The sequence below is a fragment of the Capra hircus genome, chromosome 12 (assembly GCF_001704415.2).
Source record: "Capra hircus breed San Clemente chromosome 12, ASM170441v1, whole genome shotgun sequence".
Taxonomy (NCBI): Eukaryota; Metazoa; Chordata; class Mammalia; order Artiodactyla; family Bovidae; genus Capra; species Capra hircus.
In genome coordinates, this window is record NC_030819.1 from 67453452 (window position 1) to 67468497 (window position 15046).

A 15046-nucleotide genomic window follows, 5' to 3' on the forward strand; every position below is an offset into this window, starting at 1 on the left:
TTTTTTTTGGAGGTAAATTTCTTTTATATTTGAGGCATTTTGAAAAGATGCTGGTGTACGTGTCTGAGACAAGGTAAAGACAGAAGGAAGCCGTGTTGGGAGCAGTTCAGCCCTTGAAGGACTGATGTTCTCTGTAAGAAGAGTCTCAGGAGTGGGTGTTGAATCCTGACTGCCCCTGACTGCCCCGTGACCTGGGGAAGTCATTTCACCTTTGAACCTCTTTCATTACCTGGTAAGCGTGGATTATGGTCTCTTCCTTGTGAGGCTATTGTGGAGATTAAATGAAATAATGTCTGTGAAGCTACCTAGCACAGAGCAGGTCCTTGATCCTTTTCGTTTCTGACTTCCTGCACTGGCTGGTTTCATTACCAGGAGTAAATTGCTTGCTTGGAGTAAATTGCTCTGAAGCTACCTAGCACAGAGCAGGTCCTTCCTTGATCCTTTTCCTTTCTGACTTCCTGCTCTTGCTGGTTTCATTACCAGGAGTAAATCGCTTGCTTGGCTAGTGTCGCTGCCTTTGTGTTCAGAAATCCCTGGAGCTTATTCTTTGCATCTTGAACTGTAGATTTTTGCAGAGCAGCTTTTTGGAAAACCCAGGCTTAGGACGGTTATCACATCCCATGGATTGATTAAAAGCAAACCTGGGACTAAAACCCAGGCCTCAGGGCTCCAGTCCTTTCCACCAGGCCAGGGTTATTTGGTAATGCTTTCTGCTTTTCTGAGGAGTGTGGGCATGGAAGATACATGCTTTGACTTTTTTATTGACTCTCAAGTTACCAGTGTTTGGAGCAGTATCTCATAAAGCTTCACATAATTTAGCATGCATAAACTCAGTTCGTATGATGAGCTATCATTATGCACGTTAGCTTGATTTTTTTTTCTTTTTTTAGCAGATTACCAAACCCTTAGGGCAGAGCTGCCTGTAAACTGATTAATGACTGCAGAATAATTGCACTGCTGTCAGGAAATTGTATGACTTTGAATGGTAATATCCTTTTATGTTATAATTTTAAAGGTGGTGAATTGTATTTTTGGCTGATACAATTATTCCCCCCCTCATTTAAAATGTAATTGTATATTACCATTAAGTATTAAATTTTGACACAGTTTGGTACAGGTTTTGATTTAGTTCATATTCTAGAAGAATGGTGTCTGGATTTTCTTGGAATTTATGTCCCTCCTTGTAGATATCCCCACTGTTTCATTTCTTGTGTTTTTCTCCCCTTGTTTTGTAAGGGGCACAAGGCAGACCATTTGGGGGGCATCTTTTCTGTTACTTCTAAAAGCCTTTAAGACTGTCTTCTTAGCATGCAAAGAACACTTCTAAATCAGGAACTAAGAAAAGAATGAGAGTCCAGTAGAAAAAATACTGACTTTATGTAGTGGGATGACACCGGTCTCTTAATCATATGAGACCGAGAGGTGAAGGGTGCACACACTTACTAGTTTGAGCAAGCTCTTAAAATCCCTTTGTCTCCATTTCCTCGTCTGTCAAGTGAGGATTAAATGAATTAATAAATGTAAAACAACTTGGGACAGTATTTGGCATACAATACTCAAGAAGTGTTAGCTGTTGCTATGATTGTGATTATGTAAAAAAAAAATTATCCCAACCTCACTCATCCTAAGAGAAATTCAAGTTTAAGCAAAGCTGAGACACGTGAAAATACACTGTGAGCGAGGGTGCAGGTGAAGGGTGGTGCCGTACGTGGACGATTCTTTTATATGAATATATAGGTACTGCTTTAGCAGAGGACAAGTTAAAATAGCTGTTAAAGGTAAAAGAGCTATTAGATTTTGACCCTGCTGTTCCACTTTTAGGAATTTATCTTAGAAACATGTATTAAAAAGATGTGTATGTATGCAAGCAGTAGTTTCAGTGTTGTTCATGTTAGCAACAGACTGGTAGTGACTTATCTATTTCTGGTGGGAGGCATTGGAATTGTTAAATTCATATAATGAAATGTGCTTGTGGAATCACTGAAGAGAGACGGCGTACATGTGTTAATGATTCCAAAGATGTACTATTAAGGGGGAGGGGAAGCTTTCATCCCCACACCCCCACACCTGCCATGTAATTCTGCACTGTCTCTGGAAGGAATTAGAATCGACTGTGGTAGCGGTTGCCTTTGAAGAGAGGGTCAGGGAGGGGTTGTAGGGAGACTGACTTTCCTGTATCCTTTTGTACCATCTGGAACAGAAAAATGTCAACATGCGTAAGTGTTAGTTTTTCCCCTCCCTGAAGTCCTTTGTGTGCTCCCACCAACACACACACGTGTGTGCGCATGTACATACACCCTCATGCACACTTTTCAGAACAAATGTTAGTCCAGGGGTCCAACTGTGCAGTGATAAGAACCAGCCTGTGCTGGTGGTGGTGAATGCTTACTGAATATGCGCTGTGATCCTTGGGGCATTGCAAGCATCTTACCCTTCTCATCCAAGCAGGTGCTGATGAGCAAAACCTCCCTGGGTGGTGGAAACTGAGGCCCTGGCTGAGTAAGCCCAAGACGCAGGGCTCTCCTATAGTTGCTGGCAGAGGTGCTGGGGCCAAAAAAGACCTTGACTTGTGTGTCTGTTTTTAGAGATCTGAGAAGAGAGTGAGTTGGAAGGACCATTAAGAGTTCTGTGCCTCATTAGGAAACCCTGGATGTGTCTATCAACTCTTTGATTCTATTTCAGTTTCCAGAGGTGAGAGCCAGAATGGAAACTCACGAGGCTTGGTAGATTTTTGTGCTTCGTGCAGCCCCATGGAATTTCTAGAAATACTTTTGAACCCTCAGAGAATTGGACCTATGACCAAGATTCTTTGTGTGAAACTTCTTGAACAGATCAAATGTAGAGTTTTATGGAAATTGGTACATATCTCTACCTTGTATAGGATGCTCTTTAAGCTGATTGCTACTTGCCTGAAGGCTGTAGTTATCAGCTCTGACACCATGATGAGGGTGAATTGGCTTATCCTTGTGCGTCTAACATTTCTCAATGTGAAATGCAATGTGGTCTATATATATGTAGAAAAGGTAGTCATATAAATTATGCATTGAATATGGTACTTTCTTTTATGGTTTCATCCAGTAAATCTTAGGCTACTGCTTCTTAATATTTTTCCCATTCCAGGCTGTTGAGGGATGTTCCATTTCTATCAGTAAACAGTGGCTCATCCTGGGAGCAGTAGTGGAGAGTGGGAAGGTAGAGATAAATGATTCTGATTTTTATAACACACACACACTCCCACTCTCCTAGTTGAGATGAGAATTAACTCTCTTAGACAAATGAATATTGTAACCTTTAACTTTATCTCATTACCCTGGAGGCAGAAATACCTGATGAGACTGTCAGATTGCACACAAAACATGTTCGTGACCTTTGAGCCCTGACTTGTAAGCAGGCACGACAGACAGCTGGTTCTAGCCAGTGGTTCTTCTCGTTACAGGACAAGGCCCAGCTTCAAAGGTGGAGGAAGGATTCGACACGGTGCTGGGGAACGTGAGCCATCCATTTAACCGAGAGTAGGTGGTTTACTCTGAAACCAGCTTCTGTTTCCTCTTTATCAGCGTGGTCTTTTTCGGGTTCAGCGAGTGGCTGTTTAATCTCTTCTGGAACCCTCTCTGTTTGTTACAGCAGAGATGTCGGCTCCTTTGTAGGAATCACTTGAAGCCAGAGTCATGGTGGACGTGGGAAAGTGGCCCATCTTCACTCTGCTGTCGCCTCAGGAGATCGCGTCCATCCGGAAAGCTTGCGTCTTCGGCACCTCAGCCAACGAAGCGCTCTATGTCACTGACAGCGACGAGGTGGGCCTCTCTCAAACCCCAGAGCTTCCTTCTAGAGCTTTCTGGGAGGTTGAGTCTGCTGTGTGCAGACTGAGAAAAAAGGAGGGCAGGAGGAGAACCTGAAATCCAGAAAGATGGTGTGTCTTTGATGTAATTTGTCTTTTCCTTCAGTTTCTTGATTTAATACCCGTCATCCCTGCTGCCCTTCGAGTTTCATTGCTTGTTGCTCAGTAGCTTAGTCATGTCCGACCCCCTGGACTGCCGCACGCCAGGCTTCCCTGTCCTTCACCATCTCCTGGAGTTTGCTGACATCCGTCTCTATTGAGTCAGTGATGCCAACCAACCATTGAGTTTCACGGTACAGCCAAATACTATAAAACTTAAGTAGGCAGCAGAGGTTGAATTTTAACAGCTGTGTCAGTCTCTACCTATCTGCTGAGTGGTCAAGCTGAGCTGAAGCGCCTCTATGTTCAGGGTGGAGAAGGGACCCTTTGTGTAGCTGTAGGCCAAGTGACTCAGACAGAACTGTTTGTCTCCCAGGTCTTTGTATTTGGACTGAACTACAGTAACTGTTTAGGAACTGGAGATAACCAGAGTACACTGGTACCCAAAAAGCTGGACGCCTTATGTGGAAAGAAGATTAAGAGTCTTAGTTACGGGAGTGGACCCCACGTTCTTCTCAGCACGGAAGGTAAAGTGGCAACAAGTTCAGCGTCTTCTGTTTGTGGGAAATCGAGCGGTTAATTCTAACCTAAGAGGAGGTAGGGCTGGGCCACATACTGAGTTTCGAATGATTTGTTTCTTAATTTCTGAGCGGAAGTACATAAAGCAGGTGAAAGTTATTAAACACTTCAGGCTCCCCTTGGAACAGCCGTCGGATGACTTTCATTTTAAGCAAACTTGTGAGGTTTTAGACGACTTCTGTAAAGTTGTGGAAGATGAACCGCAGCAGACGAAGTGGTCCTTCAGCCCAGTTTTTCAGTGAGTTTTGTTGTAGCGTGGCAACGTCCAGGTTTTACTTGGTACGTTTTTAAAAACACAGGTGATACTGCTTTTGCTTTACTGGTGTCATTTCTGTATCTTGAATTCAAGTCTCAGTTCATTTCCTGGCATTCACGTGGCCGCCGTATAGAAAAAAGCTGGGGTACCTTCTTCCTGCCTCTCCAAGATCAGCAGAGAGGCCTCCGCGTTCTTCCCAGGCTGTTGATCTGTACCGTGGGCGCCCGGAACGCCCTGAGTCAGCCATGCATAACCCGGCTTCTTCCCTTCACGTTTGGGCACATGAGTTCCTGCTCTCTCTTGCTTTTGTTGGGTAAACTGTAGGGTGCATGGGAGCGTTTGCGTCTCTGCCTTTCTGTCTCTAGCCTGGGGAATCACGGCTTCCTTGGGTGTAACCACCGGTCTTAGTGTTGAGCTTTTTAGTTGCCTTTGACTCCCATTGGAATCCAGCTGGGTTCTCGGCATCTTCCTTAGGCTGTGAGGTCCAGATGTGAGCATGAGTATCTAGTAAGAGTGTAACTGGCGTGGAGCATAATGAGGTGATTATTCTGCCTCTGAGTTGTGTGATCTGGCCTTCTGGCATCACATGGGCCCTTTCAAGCAGCTGCTTCTTTGCTGGCTGGCTCAGCTTGTCATCCATTGTGACCTAATGGTTTAATGTTTTCCTAATGCATTAATTTTTTAATGCGGCAATTGACTTCCTACCATAAAGTACTGAAGCGGTCCCCCCCCCCCCTCCCAGAGCAAACTATTAAACCATATGCATGACCTTGGGGGGGTTAACTTTTGGAATTATTTTTGGAGTTCAGATCCTGCAGTTTTAAATATCTTGAATGTTATAATTAAGATATAAATAAGCAGAAAGCACAAATATAAGTAACTGATTTTCTTGTGGAAATAGTCTTCTTTTTGTTTTTAATTCATTTTTGATTGTTGTAATACATTGTACATAACATATATGAGATATGTGATATATAGCATGTTTAATGTATGTATAATATATACATTTGTGTGTATTTTGTATCTGTTTTAAGTAGTCATATAGTTTAAACACTTTAAACCATCAAATGTTGTATGACTTTTAGTAAAAACCAGCACGCAGTTTCATCCATCCTTACTCTTAAAAACCACTCCTTTTTAACTCCTTCAGGTGTGTTTTTCTGACTTTTAATCTCGTGTTTTTAAATTAATATGCTTATGCTGTTGGTTTTGAATTTTCATTTTAGACCTTCTCCTTGGACTTTCTGTATCAGCAGATAGGATTAGCACTCTCTGATTAGCCTTCCCTCTGCTTATCCTGCCAGTATAGTGATGTCACCATGTCTCCATGGTCAGTTTTCACATTCCCAGGGCTCGAAAAGTGTTATTCTCAGCTGAGCCATTCTCCTTTCTTCCACGGCTACCTGCTTTCCTGGGCTTACTTTTCTCCCCATCTCATTAGCACGAGCTGGAACTCCGCTGTATCGCAGTGTTGCTTCTGGGCACCTCTGAGCCCGTCGGGCCACTCCAGGTCATCCTGTCCCCCGGCTCCAGCTGGGACTGGTCATGCCAGGCTGCTGCACACCCGTCGTCCTAGATCCTCATGTCACCATCATCCTCGGAAGTCCCTTCACCTTTGTCCTTCTGAGTCACCTACATTTTGTGTCCCATGTCTTCCTCCTTGGATTATACCCTCATGTGGGTGAGACACATTTTCTAGCAGCTTCTTAAGAAAGGGATATGAGAGAAGTCTTTGAGACACCGTGTTAAAACGCCTTTATCTTCCCCAGGCAATTGGTCCCTGACTTGTCTGCACAAAAAAGACAAAACAACAACAAAACAGCCTTTTCCATTCCAGTCCTTTAATCGTGTTTTGAGCATTTGCCTCTACTGCCTGGTAGGCAGAGCTCAGTCCAGAGTAAAGGGTCTCTTCCTGGTAGGACCCATTTACAGCCACCGGGGCTGCTGGCATTTTTCCAGTGTAATCCCCTTACCAGCTCTGTTCGGGGGCATTTTCCCCGTAGCCCTGTAGTTTCTCTTGTTGACAGAATGGTTCTTGTGTCTGCATTTTGTGCCTCTCAGGTGCAAGAGGAAGATGTCTAGAGGCAACCTGTCTCTGTATCTCTGCAGCCCCTGACACCCACTCATTGTATGGCCCCAGGAGGCCACCCCAAGAGAGTGCACCAGACTGTCACTTGGTGATTCCCGTCACCCTCTTGTGATGGGCGTTGACACATCCTACTTTAATGAGCCTCTTTAATTCCCAGAGTGATTGCATAGGGCCATGCCCCATGTGGGCATCCCTTTTCCAGTCCAGTTTCCATTGCCCATCCACCTGACCACACAGCCAGGCCATTGGCTGTAGCCGGTGAGTTGGTAAAGACCCAAACACAGGGGGCTTTTCCGATTTCTCAGTTCTTGCATCACTGCTGGGAAAACAGCCTGCAGTTCAGCCACTGAGCTGATTGTTCTTGCCTCCTTCAGTCAGTCTTGCCATCCACTGGTTTTAATGTGGCCACTTTCCAAATGGGAGAGTGTCCATTTGCCTTAGAACTGCGTCTGTAAGGCCAGCAGCTCTTGGTCGCTTGGTTAGAGCTTCATAGGGCACATCTGTAAGGCAGAGGGTTCTAGCAGCTTCTCAGCTGGCTCCAGAGTTGGTCCTCAATGAACAGAGGCTGCCTGGTTCATGATATGGCAGGCACCTCCCCAGCAGCACGCCCCCTGGGTAAAACATTTCTGTTTTATTATGAAACCCTCTGGGTACTGCCTTCCTTATTAGAGTGCTTCTCCAACCCCACCCAAGATGTTGTGGATATCTCAAGTTTCATGATTATTTTATGTCCTTCAGTCATTGAGGGAATCTCAGTTACCACCCAGGCTACTGATTTCCTCTCAAATGGTGAGCAGCATCTGGGAAATTTCTGGTTTGAAATCCCAGTGGTCACTGCTGGGAGGTGCTCCAGGTTGGCTGTAAGCTCCTGGTGCAGAGTGCGGGGGGCGGATATTCTCAAGGTCATGTCTGAGTCAGTGCCTTCCCACCTTTTAGCAGTGGGAGAGCTGCCGCCCTCTGCTAACTCAGATATGCCTGCTCTCATGCAGGACCCCACTCAGATCCAGCTGTCTTTTGCAATCTTGCAGATGGGGCTTCCCTGGTGGCTTAGTGGTGAAGAATCCGCCTGCCAGGCAGGAGATGCAGGTTCAGTCCCTGGGTTGGGAAGATCCCGTGGAGAAGGGAATGGCAACCCACTCCAATATTCTTGCCTTGGAGATCCCATGGACAGAGGAGCCTGGTGGTCTATAGTCCATGGTGTTGCAAAGCGTCATACACAACCAAAGTGATTTAAAAAAGCCTGCTGTTAGTCCCCAGAAACCATCTACCTTTCCCCCAGTGGCAAGCTTCAATCGTTCAGCGAGTATATTGGTCCCAGCGCCCCAGCTTGAATTACAGTGGTGAGCTCTTCTTGTCCACGGGGTGTTCTCTCCTTAAACACCTGTTTGGGCTCGGGCAGTTTTAGGGGTTCCCAGCCAGCGCCCGGTTAAAACTGGCCTGAGGGTGGATTTCCACGCCTCATGTTTTAGGTAGGGGAAGCAGTCCCCAGTCAGAACTAATATCCACCCAATAATACCTTCAGGTAAGAGAGATGGGACCACCTCACACAGAGTCTGTTCCAAAACCCCAGTTACCATCCAGACTGCCACTTGACTCCTGTCCACTGTTGCGTGTCCGCATCCTCCCATTCTACGCTTGGCTGTTAAGACTTCACCCGCAGGCTGTGGAAGCACGGTGCGCTGGTCCTCTCCCCCACTGGCTGTTTCACCCACACAGGTGCTTATGCCTTTGGGTGCCTGGCCAGCGGTGGGGCCAGAAGATCCTGGCCTTTAGGTCAGTGTTCATCCTGATCATCTTCCTTATCCTCGCCCCAGGGCATTCCGGATCAATTTTCTTATCTTAATCATTACCTTCTAGCTTTTTGAAAAGAGAAAGGTTGCTCAGTCGTGTCTGACTCTTTGCGACCCCATGGACTGCAGCCCACCAGGCTCCTTTGTCCATGGGATTCTCCAGTCAAGAATACTGGAGTGGGTTGCCATTTCCTTCTCCAGGGGATCTTTCCGACCCAGGCGTTGAACCCATTGGGATTGAATACAGGTGTCTCCTGTATTATAGACATTCTTTACCATCTGAGCCACCAGGGACGCCCTTCTAGCTTTTTAAATGCCTGTAAAACTGGGATAAGTAGAGTCGACTTGTTTGGGGCCCTTCGGTGTCAGAGACCAACATGGGGTCCCTTTGGTCCACCAGACTGTGACAGTGCCATGGGCATCCCTTGGCTTCAGTTCCATCAGCATCCCTTTTATTGACCCCGCTCAGTACTTGAAGACTTATTCTGCCGGGTTGGGTCCCTTGATGCTCTCTCTTTGTCTTTCTCCATTTTCATAATTCCTTTCATGTTTTCTGTAAGATCCATATGGGGAAGTTGAGATAGCATATTGGATAAGGCATCTCAAGCTATTTGATTTTGTATTCAGAGGTGAATACCCCAGGTATCCTAAAGCCACAGTCCCACACGGCTTGCATCTCAGCTGCTTCATCTGGGATGTTCCATTTGCCATTAATAGCGGGAGTTGGGAAATCCGTCTTCTCAGGATAAACACACTACCGTGACTTTTATCCAGTTCACCACCCTGGCAGTTTCCTTGGGAATAACCTCCTGGGTCACGCACAGCCTTGTGTGATGGTTCAGTAGAGAGCAGTGGGTCCTGCCTCAACCCACACATGCTCTTCTAGCCTGCAGGCTTGAAAACCACAGACACAGCCCTTACATCAGTTGCACGCACAGCCTGTGTCAGTAAAGCTTCCTCAGGAAGCCGGTGACATCAGCCCTCAGAATGAGCCAGTTCCTGCACACTGTACCCCCTGCCTCCAGTTGTTTCTTGGTTTCCCCTTCCCCTACGTTAACTATTTTCTCAGTTGACCCAGAGGTATTAGAGGTACTTTCCTTTGCTCCTGCATAATTTTCTTGGCAGCTTTGAGGAAAATGGCTGAAGCTCAGATTGACCCAAATCTGAGCTTGAATCAACTTCAAGGGCTCCACCCAGCACTTAATTTTCATTTTGGCTGTTACATATGAAATAAGCAGGAAATTGTTCATTTAGTATGCTTCTTACTTTGCATTTCCTTATGTATCTGTTGAGCCAGTTCCTTAGGAGTTGGCTCTACTCCCATTTCTAAATTGCATTGATAACTTTGACCTTTAGTAACTGATCACTAAAGATTTTTGACTGTGTGGATCATAATAAACTATGGAAAATTCTGAAAGAGTTGGGAATACCAGACCACCTGACTTGCCTCTTGAGAAACTTATATGCAGGTCAGGAAGCAACAGTTAGAACTGGACATGGAACAACAGACTGGTTCTAAATAGGATAAGGAGTACGACAAGGCTGTATGTTGTCACCCTGCTTATTTAACTTCTATGCAGAGTACATCATGAGAAACACTGGGCTGGACGATGCACAAGCTGGAATCAAGATTGCCAGGAGAAATATCAATAACCTCAGATAGGCAGATGACACCACCCTTATGGCAGAAAGTGAAGAGGAACTAAAAAGCCTCTTGATGAAAGTGAAAGAGGAGAGTGAAAAAGTTGGCTTAAAGCTCAGCATTCAGAAAACGAAGATCATGGCATCTGGTCCCGTCACTTCATGGGAAATAGATGGGGAAACAGTGGAAACAGTGTCAGACTTTGTTTTGGGGGGTTCCAAAATCACTGCAGATGGTGATTGCAGCCATGAAATTAAAAGACGCTTACTTCTTGGAAGAAATGTTATGACCAACCTAGACAGCATATTGAAAAGCAGAGACATTACTTTGCCAACCAAGGTCCATCTAGTGAAGGCTATGGTTTTTCCAGTGGTCATGTATGGATGCGAGAGTTGGACTGTGAAGAAAGCTGAGCACCGAAGAGTTGATGCTTTTGAACTGTGGTGTTGGAGAAGACTCTTGGGAGTCCCTTGGACTGCAAGGAGATCAGCCCTGGGTGTTCTTTGGAAGGAATGATGCTAAAGCTGAAACTCCAGTACTTTGGCCACCTCATGCGAAGAGTTGACTTGACTCATTGGAAAAGACTCTGATGCTGGGAGGGATTGGGGGCAGGAGGAGAAGGGGATGACAGAGGATAAGATGGCTGGATGGCATCACCGACTTCATGGACTTGAGTTTGAGTGAACTCCGGCATTTGGTGATGGACAGGGAGGCCTGGCGTGCTGCAGTTCATGGGGTCGCAAAGAGTCGGACACAACTGAGCGACTGAACTGATCACAGCACGGCTGCAGTTTCGTACCACGGTGACTAGGTAGCCATCCGGGAGTCAAAGTTTCCTCATTCTTTGCTCTTTAATCTCTTTGTCTTCAAAAAACAAATGTCTGTGAGCCATTCCTGACATCAGCTAAATAGAGAGTTCTTGGTTGCAGTGTGTGTGTGTGTGAGTGAGAGACAGAGAGAGAGAAAGACAGAGAGAAAGTGTTAGTTAATTCCTAGACCCAATCTCTGTGTGCGTGTGTGTATATAGGCATTCCCACACCAAGAAGTAGTGCTTAGATATTATCAGGGTGTCCAGGAATTGCACACAATTCTGATGCTCTCTACTCAGAGATAGAATCAGATTGCACAGGTAAGAGGCTCAGTCCTATGACACCACCCTCCACTTGAGAGGCTGGTCTTGAGCCCAGGTTGTTCCCTGTGCTTCTGATTAACCTGCTGCAAATCCCAGGTTCCCTCCATCTCTCCTTGGGCTTTGTGGGTTTTTGTTTTTGTTTTCCACCATGGCATGTGGGATCTTAGTCCCTGACCCAGGGATCAAACTCAGGCCCCCTGCAGTGGAAGCACAGATTCCTAACCACTGGACCACCAGGGAATTCGTGCTTTGGATTGGATTAATTTGCTGGAGTGACTCAAGGAACTCCAGAAAATCGATTTACTCACTAGATGACGTATTATTATAAAAGGATATGAATCAACAGCCTGAATAAAGGAGCCTCCATCCTTGTAAGGTTTGGTGCCTAACACAATGGCATGTGTCAGTGTTCTGGTTCTCCAACATGGAAACACTCTGAAAAGGGGCCAGAAAACCGTCCCCTGAGGTTCTTACGGAGGCTTCCTTACATAGTCATGACGGCTAAGCCATCGGCATTGGCAGTTGGTTCAGCCTCCAGCCCTCTCCCCTCCAACCCACTTACCTTACGGTTGGTTCTCCTGGCAGCAGAGATGCCAGGAGATAATGTTCTCATTATCAAAAGACGCCCTCATCATTGTCAACTCTAAGGAGATTCCTCCGGTTTTGGGAGCTGTGAGCCAGGGACTGTGGATGATGACCAAATATACAAGAGCAATGTATTTTTGTAATCTGGATGCCCAAATACATACTTCTTACAAATCGCAGTGTCACTGAAAGAAGTAAAGGTTGGAACACGAGTTGTACAGAGTCTGGGAGGAAAGTTCCGGGTCGGCTGTCTCTTCTCTGAGCTGATTGTGTGTGTGTGGCCCCCCTTGTGTAGATGGAGTCGTGTATGCCTGGGGCCACAATGGCTACAGCCAGCTTGGGAATGGGACAACCAACCAAGGCCTGGCACCCATCCAGGTCTGCACCAACCTCTTGATCAAGCAAGTGGTTGAAGTAGCTTGTGGCTCGCATCATTCAATGGCCCTGGCAGCTGATGGAGAGGTAAGTGCCCTGCTCTTATGCTTTATTTTTACTTTTAATTATTTTTAATTTTGGGGGGGCCATTCCTCAAGGTATGGGAGATCTTAGTTCCCTGACTAGGGATCGTGCTCCCTGTAATGGAGGTGCAAAGTCTCAACCACTGGACTGCCAGGGAAGCCCCTCATTTACTTTCCTGTAGCTCGAACAGTAAAGAATCTGCCTGCAACGCGGGAGACCTGGGTTTGATTCCTGGATTGGGAAGATTCTCTGGAGAAGGAAATGACAACCCGTTCTAGTATCCTTGCCTGGAGAATCCATAGACAGAGGAGCATGGTGAGCTACAGTCCACGGGGTTGCAGAAAGTTGGACATGACTGAGCAACTAACACACACAAAAGACATATAAAAGTTACCATCTTAACCATTTTTAAGTGTTTGGTTCAGTGACATTAAGTACATTCATGTTTTGCAACCATCACCACCATCCATCCACAGCACTCTTTCCATCTTGCAGAACTGACCTCTGTGCCCATTAAACATGAACCCTCTCCTTTCTTTCAGTTCCACCCCTGGCAACCCCCATTCCGCTTTCTAAGAATTTGACCCCTCTAGGTACCTCATATGAGTGGAATCACACAGTGCTTGTCCACTGTGACCACCTTATTTCACTTAATGTCCTCAAGGTTCATCCACGTGGCAGCATGTGTTGGATTTTCATCCTTTTTTCAGGCTGACAGTGTTTCATTGTTTATCTGTTTTGTGTATCCATTTGTCTGTTGATGAACATTTGGATCATTTCTACCTTTGGCCATGTGAAAGTGCCTTGCCTTTTTTCTTTTTCTTAAGACCATATTTGTACTTGAACTGAATAGCATGTGAACGTAGCTGCCCTGGGTACATAGCTAAAACCACTGTGAGAACAAGCTCCTTCTCTAACACAGCCTACAGTGTGTGATCTGGAGCACTGTTTTGAAGACAGTAGACTGAACTCAAGGCAGTTGAGTCTCGGTTTTTGCTCAGATTACAAATCAGATGTGTATGGCAGTGTCCTGTACTGTCGTTTTCTTAATGACCTCTACCCGCCCCCTGCCCTCCCCAGGTCTATTTTGGTTTTCAGTAAATGTAGTGATGTTATAGCATCACTACCAGCATTCCAGTAGGTTCTGTACAGCTAGATTTCCTGCCCCACCCCACCCCCAACCAAGTTCCATGCATATCTTAACTGTTACTCATCCCGCGGGTTCTGTCGCCTGGTGCCTTGTGTCATTTCATCCCTCTCCATCTCTATCACCGTAGGTCGGGCTTTGCCCTCTCCTGGACTGTCGCCATGGTCTCTTCTGTTTGATAGCTTTTTTTTCTGTTTTTAAATCGTTATTTATTTATTTGGCTGTGCCGGATCTTAGTTGCAGCACACAAGAACTTAAGCTGTGGGATGTGGGATCTAGTTCCCTGACCAGGGGTCAGAGTCAGGCCCCCTGCACTGGGAGTGCAGAGCCTTAGCCGCTGGCGCACCGGCACAGTCCTCATCCCATAGCTTTTATGTTGGTCTAAACTGTGCACTATAACTTCTCTGTCCACTGTGTCTTCTGAAATAAAATTCAGATTCTGTTGTTCCCTGTTTAGACCTTCAGAGATGTTAGAGTGATTCCACTAAGTGGGGCAGGTTACAGCTGAGAAACCAGAGCAGCTCGGTGAGATAAAGGTTTCGTGGCTGGAATGTGCTGGAGCCGGGCCTTGCGCATAGCCCTGGTGCATGGAATCTACCGTTCCCAATCTGTTTCTTGGTCAGTGGAACCCCAGTCCCCATTTTTTAAAAAAAAACAAAAGGCAACTGCATTGGAAGAGAACTTGGGCTATTTGAAAAGAAGTGCAAAAGAACGACGGTTGAAATTAGAACTTGCTAATTGCGCAGCCTGCGTTCCTGGTTTATTGTAACCTTAAGCATATGCTACTCTGGGAAACTGGTAAAGATAAATATTTACACTAGCTAGTCCTGTGAATCCACTTAACAGGAAGTAATCTCTTTCAGGGTTCTTTCTTTCTTTGCCTGTGAAATGAACCTGTGCCACACGTACTTTTTAAGACATCAGTGTGAGTTTCAAGACGGTCCGTGGGCAGCCTCAGACATGTGATCTTAGGTAGAAAATGCTGACAGAGGAGAGAGAACAGAGACTCATGGAAGCCAGAATTCAGGCTGTGTGAGGACCGCTTGCCACAGGCAAGTGAGGGGGCTAAGAGGGGTCCTCACAGATCTTCTAGTGATGGAGGAAGTTATCTCCTCTGTGGCCAGCATCTGCCCTTGGCTGATTCTTTTCTCTGGCCACACTCTGTTTGACAGGCTCAGTTAATAATTCACTTGAAGGGATTTTTCATTTTGTTTTTCATCTTTAGCTTAGAGATCCATCTGTGTCTCTCTCCATTAGGAATATGGTTTTCAGACTGTGGCTGATCACAAGCCAAAAGTAAACAGGATGCATTTGAGGGGAGCTGCTTGGAGATGACAGCCATGAGGACTCATGAAACATTATCCAGAGCAACTCAACCTTCTAAAGCAGCAGTGCTACAGTTAGAATTAATTAAGAAAAAGAGTTTCTTA

The 15046-nt window shown here is 45.8% G+C and overlaps 1 protein-coding gene across 3 annotated transcripts in view; it reads left to right on the plus strand.

The window, feature by feature from the left end:
- RCBTB1 (RCC1 and BTB domain containing protein 1) overlaps positions 1-15046 on the plus strand; it is a 52472-nt gene that overhangs the window by 13239 nt on the left and 24187 nt on the right. The window contains exons 2-5 of one of the 3 annotated variants that reach the window (XM_018056738.1): positions 3437-3512; positions 3625-3794; positions 4314-4464; positions 12306-12472. In XM_018056738.1, coding sequence (XP_017912227.1) covers positions 3669-3794; positions 4314-4464; positions 12306-12472 — 444 coding nt within the window. In that variant the 5' untranslated portion in view covers positions 3437-3512; positions 3625-3668. The remainder of the gene's footprint in view (positions 1-3436; positions 3513-3624; positions 3795-4313; positions 4465-12305; positions 12473-15046) is intronic. The other 2 variants (XM_018056737.1, XM_018056739.1) reach the window with 2 other exon arrangements.